Source organism: Vitis riparia, chromosome 19 (genome assembly GCF_004353265.1).
Source record: "Vitis riparia cultivar Riparia Gloire de Montpellier isolate 1030 chromosome 19, EGFV_Vit.rip_1.0, whole genome shotgun sequence".
NCBI lineage: Eukaryota > Viridiplantae > Streptophyta > Magnoliopsida > Vitales > Vitaceae > Vitis > Vitis riparia.
The window spans coordinates 17,482,941-17,496,065 of NC_048449.1; the positions used below are offsets into that span (position 1 = coordinate 17,482,941).

General features: G+C 31.8%; 2 protein-coding genes and 1 pseudogene across 2 annotated transcripts; 1 reads left to right on the plus strand and 2 right to left on the minus strand.

Moving 5' to 3' along the window:
• Window positions 1–462: 462 nt before the first annotated feature.
• LOC117909524 (probable LRR receptor-like serine/threonine-protein kinase At1g56130) lies at window positions 463–1,079 on the minus strand. The gene is made up of 2 exons (XM_034823565.1): window positions 888–1,079; window positions 463–796 (listed from the first exon to the last, which is right to left on the minus strand). Exons 1-2 carry the CDS (start codon window positions 982–984, stop codon window positions 621–623), a joined length of 273 nt encoding a protein of 90 aa, XP_034679456.1. The 5' UTR covers window positions 985–1,079; the 3' UTR covers window positions 463–620.
• A 4,716-nt stretch (window positions 1,080–5,795) lies between these two features.
• LOC117908085 lies at window positions 5,796–7,177 on the plus strand (annotated as a pseudogene).
• Window positions 7,178–11,975: 4,798 nt separating this feature from the next.
• Window positions 11,976–12,347, minus strand: LOC117908272 (DNA repair protein XRCC4-like). Its single transcript, XM_034821890.1, has one exon. The coding sequence runs from the start codon at window positions 12,345–12,347 to the stop codon at window positions 11,976–11,978; it is 372 nt and encodes a 123-aa protein (XP_034677781.1).
• Window positions 12,348–13,125: the final 778 nt, after the last annotated feature.

Here is a 13,125-nt window from a genome sequence, read left to right on the forward strand (position 1 = left end):
GTTTACGAATAGCGGAATAGCAGACATCTTTATATATCTTTCAAACGTCTTGTAAATATTTTTTAATTATAGATTATTACAGAAGCTTCTTCTTCAATTTATTTTCCTTTTTCTTTTTTCTTTTCATCTCTTTTTCTCTTTTGATGGGAGACTGGGAGAGTGATGCTGCAGAGATAGAGAGTCAGATGAGTGGGGAGAGGCTTCAGATCTAATGAGACTGGAGCTTCGAATGAGTGGAACTGGGATTGATCAACACTTGAATTTGCTCATTTTTGGTTCCGATTTGGTGGACATTGGCGAATTGCGGCGGGGGGTTTAGCCGGAGTCCGATGAAATGGATGTGGAGGTTGCAGGTTGAGCTCGGCGGAGCTTGGATTCGGTTTGAGAAGATGATGAGGGGGTGAGTTGGCAAGCGAAGATGTTCAAGTCCCACCGTGATCGTTTTGCCTTCCCTGTCAACCCTTTTGCCCAAAAGGAAAGGCTCACCAACATTTCATAATACTACATTAAATAACATATATATGCATCGGCTTTGGAGTCTTTAGTAGGAGACATTGTTGCAACTTTATTGGCCACTTGGATGGAGTCTATCTCCGATTCTCCTTAGACGACTTGTCAAATCATTTCCTGGGTGATTCTGTTTGAACTCGGGTATGCCCGGATGCCTCCTTTTTCCACCATAAGTAGAAGATGGATGAGATTATCACCACCCCTCCTGCACATCCAACCACTATTCCAACTACTTTTCCTATCCGCTTCTTGTTGCTTTCGGAGGAAGAGCTAGTTTCATCCGACACTGAAGAAAACAAAAACAGGTTAGTTGAAATTTGGAAGATGGAATCGTGCAAGAAGCAGATGAAGAGGAGTAATGGGAATGGGTGGGGAACCTTGATATGCATGGATGGCTGATACTAATGGTCCATATGTGATTTGAAATGGAATGCAGCAAGTGCCTCTTCCAGCCCATAAGAAAGGAATCTCCATGATTGTGTTTGTGACATTTGCCTCCAGTGTCTTCACCAGGGCTCTCTTTGACCCACCTGCTTCTCTTTGAATGTTGAACCCTTCAAGAACTCTCTCACCCTTCCTTTTACCGATTGAAATATGGTTCAGAATCAGAAAATAAGAAAAACGAAATTATATTCAATGATGACATTACAATACATGAGCTGAATGAAGATGGTATTTCTATTTGCTAGAGAATTACATCCCAAAAATATGCTCCCATGTTTTTCCGTCTATAACTCAAAAAATACTTTAGGAAACTAGAGAATAAAATTGAAATGGTTAGGAAAGAAAACTGGAGATTGCCAATTAGGATGCCATATTTATGCCTATAAACTTATTTTGAATTCATTTCTTAATTATATTCCTTGAATGTTATGTCACATAGATAGACAATTATTTTACCTTCATCTCGTATATTTACTATGAAATTTTACGAAATCTTTTACCTTTCTCATCCTACCTCATCCTACCTCTAGTAGGAAATTTTTTATTTTTCCCAAAATAATAAGCAAAATTTAAATTAATTCTTTTTATAGCTTTTTCTCTCATCTTAATAGAAGATACTATAATTTTTAATAAAATTAAGAAAAAAATGTTAATAAAATGATTTTTTCATGTTTGATTTATTGTAAAAATATAAAAATAAAATCAAATGTAATTAAAATTAATTATTTTAAATTCTTTTTATAATGAATCAAATGTAATTAAAATTATAATATTTTTTTTTCATGTTTGATTTATTATAAAAATAAAAAAAAATATTTTAAAATTAATCAAATATTAAATTATTCAACCTCTTGTTATTTTTATTTACTTTTCTTCCATTTTTTCCTTGTATTTTCTTTCAAATTTTATAAAAACTAAAATAAAAAAAAACATTTATGATTTAATTAATATCAAATCTATTTTTGTTTTTATTTACTTTTCTTTCATATTTTTATACACCATACTTCAACAATCTTAATTCTCATTCTAACATACCTTTAAATTCTGTTGGTGATTCTAAAAGTTGTCTCCTCATATGGTTTTTATTTGTGTTGGGATTGTACAAATGACAACTAAGGTAACAAATGTTGAGGATGCAAGAATGTGGAGAGGTAATATAAAGAAAATCTTTATTGATATCATGCTCAATGAAGTTAATAAAGTTAACATGGATGGTGGTTCATTTAGTACCAACACATGGAGGAAGATCTTACTTGAGGTCAATAGTCAAAGGAAAAGAAATTTCAATTTGAAGTAGCTTAAACAAAAGTTTAACAGACTACGTGCAATGCACCGCGAGTTCTTTGATCTTTTAAGCATATTGGATTTAGTTGGGATGCTAAAACTAACACGGTGCATGCTTTAGAGGAAACCTAACAAAATTAAATTCGAGTAAAAAAACTTCTAAACCAATCATTTTTTAATTTAAATATTTGGTATACACTAAAAGTGGGTTTTTTCCTCTTTTAGGTACACCCAAATGTAAAAAGATTCTGCTCAAAGGAATGCCTAAACTACAACTTGCTAGGAGTGATCTTTAATCCATCAACAACAACCAATGCCCTCCATTACTCTTTTACCCAAGATCCACCAAACACTGATGATGATGATAAGATGGATGACAATTCAGAACATGGTGGAGTGCATGTGGATATAGATATTGAGATCCTTGATGATCCTTTACGATCAGAGATGGGGAGAGGAGCGATCACCCATTTTAGAAAGCGTGACACTGATTCTCTATTAGAGCGTAGAGGTAAAAAAGAGTCCAAATAAATCAAATGGGAGATGATTTGAAAGCTTGGGTTGACGCATCAAAGGCTAGTACAAAGAAATCTTGAGCTAGAACTGAAGAATTATTGGCTAGAGCGGAGAGATATAAGAGTGGAAGTAATAGTGAAGCTACTAGTGTAGGTACTAATGATTTTAGCATAACACGGTGTATGATAGCCTTAAAAACCATTGATTTGCTTGATAAAGACAAATATTTAAAAGCTGTTAAGAAATTCACAATGTTAGAGTGAAGAGAGATTTTTATGAATATGCGTGATGAGAGGAAAAAGGCATGGTTTGATAGGCTTTAAGTGTGAGTGTTTGGATGAATGACTATTATGATGATATCGTACTATGTACCATAATTTATTTTGGTTAGAATCTTTTATCATGTTCTTTAGCTTTTCAGTGTATGAATTTTAGTTATGGTTATGAAACATATGTTGTATCTACTTTAATGTTTATTTCATGCTATTTTATATTGTGAGTTAATTTGTTTTGTGTAGTAACCAAAGGATGATAACAACACAAGTAGTGGTTCACTATATGAGTCAACTTCATCTTCTGAAGAGGATGATGATTTAGATGAAATTTTAATTGATCACATGATGAATTAGTATGAGGAAATATTTTTATGCAAAATGCCTTAAACAACATCAATGTTAAGTGGTGCACAATTTGTAAGAGATATGATAGATGGTCATCCTCAAACATGTTATGAACTATTTCAGATGGATAAAGAAACATTTCTGAACCTTTGTAATAGTCACAGTTGAAGAGGCAGTTGCCATGTTCTTACTAATAGTAGGACATAATGTAAGAATGAGGGTTGTAGCATATTATTTTCAACACTCCATAGAGACTATCGCTTTAAAGAAGTTAGATGTGCATTATGTCGACTAGGCAAAATTCTCATACATCATAGCAATATGGTCAATGAAGTGTCTTCATATGTTGCTAGTAATCCTAAATATATTCCATGGTTTAAGGTAAGATTTTATAAAAAAATATTTATAAATGTGAATTTCATGTACATAAATAGTTTTCATATCTATTGTTTTAATTCCTTAATGATAATAAATGTTTGTTGTTGTAGGACTACATCGGTGCAATTGATGACACCCATATTAGTGTGGACCCCGCATTTTTAGCTTAATGCGTTCCCACTCGATGGCACAACTCCTTTTTTTGTTTATTTGGTGAAAAATATGATTATTAGAAAAAAAAAAAAAACTTGGAATCGTCACTTATTTTTGTTTTATTTTTAAGGGAAAACAAAATAAGAAAGAAAACCCTATGTGTGACTCCCTATTTGGAAAAGACAGGCTGTGAAAAAACCAAAGTCTTAGTCTGAGAATCAAGTTACTTATCAGGAAGGTACCTCCAAAGAGGTAGCACCCCTCTAAACCTTAACAAGGTCTCTACTAGCTTAGTTGAGGGAAATATGACAATTAATCAATTGATTATGAATACTTAGATAAGTTAAGGTGATCTAAAAAACTCTACTAATTCTAACATGGCAAACAAGGATTCAAACCACTATCATAAAGAAAGGATTAGATGCATACCTAAATCTATAACTTATATGTTATCATAAAACACCAAAGTTAGTTCATGCATTTTATCAAAGGAAATCAAATAAACATCAAGGCACCCAAAGTCAATATCAAATGAGGATATAGTTCTTAATGACTTACATATTCATGGAACTTTAAAATGGGAAGATAGAGAGCGTACATGTGTAGCAAGCGTCAGTGATTATATAAAAATGAGGTTAATTCACCAATAATAATGATAAGATTTAAAAAAAAAAAAAAAACTAACCTATATATATACACTTAGAATGGAAAGATAAAGAGCGCACCTGTGTAGTAAGCGTCAATGATTTTATAAAAATGAGGTTAATTCAACAATAATAATAATAAGATTAAAGAATAATATATAAAAAATTAACTAAACCTATATATATATATATATATATATATATATATATATATATATATATATATATATATACACACACACACTTAGCATGTCTCAAGTCAAGGAAAGTTCACAAGTATGATCAAAAGTGACTAAATTATCAAAAGCCAAGGAAATATTATTACACAGGGTGGAATATTGGTTCACAAAATAAACTCTAAATAAATATCAAGAAAGGTTATCTCACCAAAATAAAAATTTGTTAACATCTTTAACATGTCTATATAAACATCCAATAGGCTAAATTAATCGATTATATTCCAATCAATAACAAATTTATTCACAAAGGGGTTATTTCACAAAAACAAAATCAGCAAAAGATTAGAATAGAAGACTGTATAAAATAAATCTAAAAAAAATACCTAGAAGTTAAGTTTTATCAAGAAAATTTTTAGAGAACATCTCCTATATGTCTAGTTTATTATCTAAATGACCAAATTAATTAAACAACCCTCATTTAGTACCAAGTTTCATAATGATGATAATAGGTCTAGAACAGAGCATCTATTGAAGGTATTTAACAATTGATTTTTAAAATTAACTTATACATGTCCTAAAATCATACAAAAATTCACACGACTATCTTAATGTGTTTTTTTTTATATTAAATATAATTTCAGGGGATAACACATTCATAATATATTTAAAAATAAATAAACATATCTTAACTCTAGAAGAGCACTCATGCAGTGGTACAAGAATAAAAAAAATTCTATCTTTTATTTCAGAAATTATTTTTTAATATTTTATACATCAAAAATTAAATTTAAGGAGTCTATATTAAAATAAAAATATTCAAAGAAATTAAAGAGATCATTTAGTAATTTAATTTTGTAAAACAAGACTAAATGTCAAAAACAGAGTGAAAACTGAACCTTCTAAAAAATTGATTTATATCTCCTAATTCGAAAACCATATTTGATCCAAGAAAGATTTTAAAATCAAGTTCAAGGAGTCTAGAATGTCATAGAATATTTAGAAAAATTTAAAAGGGTCTCTATGTTGTAAGATTTCAATTGACAGATGTAGGAGTATAGTACACTATAATGAAAAATTCTAATCACTTTATTTTTAAAAACTAAAACAATAACCAAACAGTGTTCTGAATTTTTAAAAACTGTTTTTTATTTTTTAAAACAAAAAACTGCTTTTTAAAAATTTCACCAAGTAGGCTCCTAGTTTTTATCTATCAGAAGTTAATTGATTCAACTAAAAGAACAAGTAAGATGAAAATAATATCAATTAGTATTATTGTTTCGGAAAATAATTATGTTATATCATACAAGCATAAATGTTTTGAATTTTTCATCTGTTAATGTAAGAGGAAGGATGTGTAGGAGACGTTTTGGCATTCTTTGCATTGGAGCTAAGCCTAATACATTATAGTATCCATTTTCACATGACCTGAGTTATTTGATATTTTTTTTCCTTTAATTAAGTTTTAAAGCAAGACATTTAAAATAGAAAAATTGCTGACATATGCAGTAACATGGCCGTGTCTAGAAGCAACTTAGAGAAGTGGAAAAGTCTGATGATTAATTCAAAGCATAACCAAAGAAGAAATACAAAATTTAAGGATAGACCAATCTGAATAGATGTGCCTAGAATATTGGCCGAGAATTTGCTATAATACTCTCAATATCATTCTTTTCATTTCATCTCTTAGATTTCTTGGGAAGCCCTTTTGGGATGAGGGTACGACTGGCCTTGGCAGCCAAAGGGATCGAGTATCAGATTTAGGAAGAAGACTTGACCTAAAGTAAAAGCTCTCTACTCTTGAAAGTGAATCCAGTTCAAAGAAAATTCCAGTTCTAATTCACAATGGGGAAGCCCGTATGCGAGTCCTTGATAATAGTAGAATACATTGATGAGGTTTGGAAGGATAGATGTCCTCTTCTGCCGGCTGACCTTTACCAAAGAGGCAAAAGCCAAGTTCTGGGCTGACTTCATTGACAAAATGGTGCTTAATTAATTAATTAATTATTTTCTCCTTTTCTCCCCCATTCATTTTTCTTACTTTACATTAGACTACTTGCTTTCTTGAACTTCTTTCGGTGTGTAGTAACATCAATTTTTTTATTGTCATTCAGGTCTACCCACCCTCTAATAAGTGTGGGCAGCAAAACGGAGAAAGAGCAAGAGGCTGGCAAGAAGGAATTCATAGACGGGATTAAGTTGTTGGAAGGAGAGCTGAAATCGAACCTGACTTTGGGGGTGAGACCTTGGGTTTCTGGACATTGCTTTTCTCCCATTGTACTGCTGGTTCCATACATTCGAAACTTTGGGAAGTTCAGCATAGAAGCGGAGTGTCCAAACTGGTGCCATGGGTAAGAGGTGCATGGAGGAGGAGTTCGTGTACGCCTCTCTACCTCACCCACATAAGCTCTATGACATGGCGGTAGAGTACAAGAAGAAACTGGGGATATAGACCATATATATACCTAGCAAATTCAGAATTAAGAAAATCATCATAGGCCTTGTGATTTAATTGGACGCCATTGAATTTTTGTCTTGTTGTTTTGTTTTATTAGTATGGGATTTCATTGTGGTTGTTTCAAATAGTATTCTGGTACTGGTGTCAAGATCAGTAATAAATTATAGTGATCAGTATTTGATGGGACTTATTATATATTTATATACCTAGCCAGGCATATCAACTTTTGTTTTGGACTCTGCACCTTTCCTGGGCAAGTTGCAATGGGGCTGCATCGAAAGCTTTCTAATTAGCCTATTTATTTCCTTCTTCAAGTGACAGACAAGAATAACGAACACATAGCCCCTGTTGGATGGAATAGATTTACTGATCTACCAAAAGATGATGGCATCATCGCTAGTGATTAGAAATGGAAATGGGGTGGGTTTACTTGGACTATGACTTTATCCCACACCAATTATATTAATATTAAACAAAATTTATTTTAATCATTTTTTTTTCAATATATATATAAAATATATTTTTTCAAAAATAAATTATAAATATATAAATATATATTTAGTTATAAATCATGTTTATTTTTTATAGAATTTAATATTTTAAAAGTAAAATAATTGTAAAAATTTTGAAATAATTTTTTTTAAAAAAAATTAAATAAGACGAAGTGGGCACGAGAATTTCCTATACCCGTCCCCGCCCCTTGCCCTATTTAAATTTTTTTTGTTAACGGAGATGAAATTTGATTTAAATAAACAGGACGAATTTGGGATGAGATGACTTATTTTGAACTCGGTCTATTGTCATCCCTACGAGTGACAACAAAAGAACAACTTACAACAAGTTCTCATATATCAGCGCTATGAGAAGAAATTTAGTATTGAACGTCTTATTTTTGTGATAAAGTTGCCTCAAATCAAAGTCTTTGAAATTGGTTAGAATTGAAAATCAAGTTTCACATCATATGAAGTGTAATAAAGTTATATAGGGACTTTTGATCAAAATTAATTCTGCTTTAATCATTCATATACATTATCCATTTCTTATTAATTTAAATAACATTCTTAAATATCTTGTAAGAGGAGGTTATACTTGAAAATAGACATGATTAATAGATCAATCATGCAGGGATATCTATCTATTCTATTCTAATATGTAAAAGAATGAAATGTTTTCCAGTTTGTTGTACCAAAATGTCTTATAATATTTTTAGCTTTATACTTTTATAGTATGATCTTCTTACTAATTAAGTAATTAATTTTCATCCTATGTCAACTGAAGTTATTCCTAAGTTAAGGCATTGTTTGGACACTTTATTTTGATCTGCTAAAGATGTGAGCCCTAAACACAAACGAATATAACTAATCAGTATCTTTGTAGAGAGATGAACAAGCAGTTTGCTAAGATTTGTTAAATGGAAAATATGCCAATATCAATAGAGATTGTTACAAGATTAATGTTTGTGTTCTTTAGTGGATCGGACAAGATATATATGCTTTGGTTGCCCATGTATAGATTGGATTTTTAGGCTATGCTCGATTTTGGGAAAATTTGAAGGAAATAAAATAGAAAGGAAAGGTGAAAGAAAATAAAAATAGATTTAAAATCAATAAAAAAATTTATATGCTTCTTTAAACTCATTTCATTATTCTTTTATTATTATTATTATATAAAGATTAAGGATGAAAATTTCCATATATACTAACCAAATGTCGTTGATATATTGCATATCAGCAGTCATGGAATTGAAATAGGGTATTAAAATGTCAACCAAGCAAAATTTCCAAAAAGATCCGCATGTATCATCGATTTATCTACAGTTACTGATAAATCGTCAAAAAAAAAAAAATCATTGATATTTCTATGAATTTTGAACGATAAATTGCGGATGTTTAGAGAAAAATCATCAAGTGAAGAGAAACTTTAAAAAATGAAAAAATAAAAAAATAATTAGAGGTGATTTTGACTTCTATTCTATCTTTTAATTAAAGGTAAAATTATAAAATTTTCTTAAATAGACTCTTAATTATAGAAGGTCAAATTCGAAAAGTTAGATTTCAAAGGAAACACAAATCTTATTTTCCTCGTCCTGGAAGTTTGTAACTACCTATTCTTTTCTTTCTTGCTTACTGTAGTAATTTTGAGTCATTCATAATTCATTATTCTTTCCTATGTTTGTTTCAATTATAAGAATTCTCGGATCCAACTCTCACCTTTATCCATCCTATTTCCTTTCAAGGACCAGTCTTACCATGTTGATTGATATGAGAAGGAATGAAACTTTGTTGTTCTTTTATTATTATTATTATTATTATTATTATTATTATTATTGAGCTAAAATTACGCGATTAAATTTTTAGTATGTTAAATTAAGGGTTGGTTTGGGATCATTTCTTATTTTTTATTTACTCCAAACATGCAATTGAAGTTCACATTTTTTAAAAAGTAATATTAGTAATATTTTTTATTAATATTAAAAAAATTATATAAGATAAAATAAAACTTTTATAAAAAGTAGCATTTTTAAAATTTTTTATATTAATCTTTTTTAAAAATTTATAAGCTTGAATAAAGTTATCTAATTAGTATAAAAACTCGAATTAAATTTATAGGAGTTTCTTAGAATTGCATCCAAACATAAGTTAAATAAGTATGTTAAAGCTAAATTTTGATACTCATTTGGTGAAGTGATCCTTCATGTGGTAGGGGTGGTTCTTTATCATTTTTTGTGATGATGTAACAATAAGACTTTATTCATTGTCATTTTCATGTAGCTTCATAATAAGTGTACACTTACAAAATTCACATTTGTAATCGATTGATACGATACAATTAATTTAATATCGCAAATCATATTATACATATATCAAATTTTAACAAAACAACTTTAAAATATTTATTATACTTCTAATAATTTTTATAAGATTTTTTTAAACATTTCTATGAGTTTTGATCAATTTTAGGCCTATCGAGTTTTTTTTTTTCCAAAATATTCGTTAATATATCTCCGATATTTTTGTAATTACTTATATTTTAATTATTGATAAAGCTTAAATAATTTTCAATACTTAAATTTATAATTAATTTTAATTATATTTGATTTTCTTTCCTATTTTTAATAATGAAATCAAATATAAGAAAATTATTCCTCCTAATTTTTTTCCTTTTCTTAGTATTATCGAAGAACCAAAAATAGCCTCAGTGTATCAATTATATTGTTTTAGGGCTAAGAATATTGTATTGGTCTATAAAACCCCACACCACTAAATCATATAAATATGAATTTGATGCCATGTAAATTTGTTTGCCTTTAATATATATGGCTGAGATTAGATACGGTGTTTCTGGATATTTTACTCCCACTAAATTTCTATTTTTAATGTTTATATATATGAGTTCAACTTTCTGCCATCCAATTTGTATAGTTGAAATAAGATATGACACTGTTGATATTACTCCCAAGGTTAAGAACCTATCTTATCATGACCGTAGATAACTTAATTACTACCTAATTTTCTGTGTTTTTCTGCATTCTATCTAAAAACGAGGGGAGATAAATTAAGAAGGTGTAATTGATTAAACACACCTCTAGCGAACATACAGACGAAAATGGCAAGCTTTATACATCAATATGAGGAAACTTCTTTCTATCTACATTCCTTATTTCTTCTTTCCTTGTCGGTCTTTACATACTTCTTCATCAAATGGATCTGCAATACTAGCCCTCTAATCACCAAAGAAAAGCTACCTCCTTCTCCACTGAAGTTCCCAATAATTGGAAACCTCCACCAACTCGGTTCACTGTCTCATCAATCTCTATGGTCCATGTGTGGACCCCGCATTTCGACTCATGCGTTTTCCACTCCATGGCGAGCTCGATTTTTAATTGAAAAATTGATTTTTATTGATTAAGAAAATGACTTGGAGTCGCCACTTATTTTTGTTTTATTTTTAAAGGGTAAACAAAATAAGAAAGAAAAACCCTAAGTGTGTGATTCCTTATTTTGGAAAAGGCGATCTGTGAAAAACCGGATCAGGTTCGGGGGTCAGGTTACTTATCGGGAAGGTACGGTAAAGACCGTAGCACTCCTCTAAGTCCCTAAAGTCGGGCCCCTACTAATAAAATGAAGCAATCGTGACATCTAATAAAGAAATCAATGAATACCCGAATTGATCATGCACATATGGGAATCAGAAAATGCATAGACACTGATCAAAGTAAAAGTGGGTACGTACCTAGGCATCAAACGATCAATGTGCTATCACAAAATGGGGGTCAGTGTACAATAAAGAGCATAAATATAGCTTACATGTCACTAAATCAAGTACAAAAGTCATCACATGTCATAATTCATTCAAATTGATTTTTATTTTAAAGAAGATTCTTTGATGTAGGGCCCCCACCAAAGCCCGTTTATTTTACATGAATTAATTCCGTAAACTCCATCACTCGGAATTATAGAATTTAAATTCATGTTTATTTTAAATCATTTTAAAATCAGAGGAGATGTGTGTACTGCTCACCAGAAAAGAAAATGGCGGCAAAGTTTTATTAAAAATAGGATTTTTGATACCTAAGACTCTAAGGATGAAAATTTTGGAGCTGAGATTTATTAGAAAAGAAAGTTAGAAATTGAAGGATCATTTAAAGAATAGGATTTAGAAAGCTATTTTTAAAACTAGGAGGAAGAAATGGAAAAAGGAACGTGGTCAAAGGTGGCCATGCATAGTTCATGCAAGGGTGGAGGCTTGATTTGGAGCCAACTGCTCCAAGCGTTTTGCATGAAACACGTGGCTACAGGGTAACTAGAGTAGCTCCTATGAAGGGTCCACATTTCCACCGCCATTCTAGCTTAGTCCATTCCTTCTCAAATGTCCATGACAATCTTCTGTGGCCGTCACCCGCGTCGGAGAACCCGTAAACCGAACCAGGCTGCTGAAACCCTAGGAACCGTTCAGCCAAGGCGATGTAATCAGAAACGGGTTGATCCCACTGGGTGGCTCGCTCTCGGACCTCGTCTTCCGATGCATTACAGAGCCAGGTGTGGAGGCCGTCGGTGATAGAGAGGTGGAAATGGGAAGGAAACCAGGTGGCCTTGATGAAGATGGATTCCGATTGGTTAGGAATTTGAAGCTTCAAGCATGAATGTCTGGGTGTCGGCTCCATTGATCTGGGTTGGGGTTATCGGCTTCCACTCGATACAATGCGTGCAGGGGAAGACTCCATTGTCAAGGGTTCCCGCCTTCTCAATATATCCCAGCAGTAGTGGCCTTTCCTTTGCTAAAATGATAGGAGCGAACACCTCTCGTACCAAACCCAAATATGCCATTGAGAGTAACCCCATCCAAAAAGGAGCCAATCTGGTCTTCACTACAATCAAATATAATCCGTGCACCAAAACCATTGGTAAGATATGCAATTTTGTAAGGATAAGTGACATTTGTAGCAGAACATGGGTTTCTTGATTGACACGAAGCTGTTGCAGGGAACATTTATGCCATATCCCATGGGTTTCTACGAAACCGCTCAATACAAAGATCAGATTCATTGATTTGAACATGAGAAGATGCATCACCCAAAATCGGAATCGTAGCCACAGCAGCAAGTGAAGTGTGCCGACACTTTCCAACAATGATGGCTTGCTTAAACAGCCCACTAATGTCTCTCTCAAAGCCAACAACTCCTGAGGACACTCGCTTTTGACTCACATTTGGCCTTCTTCACTTCACATAATGTGCACACTCCCAGTATTGAATGATGGAATCTGCAGCGCTACTCACACTTTTGACGAAGATAACAACTTGATTGAAGTCCAATGCATCAAGGAGATCATTCAACTTATGATTTTTCTCGAGCTCACTCAGTTTGATGTAGTGCTATACAAGACCATGAAAGGTCAACTTGACGTCGTATTTCACAAATTGGAGTATCTGTCTAAGAAACA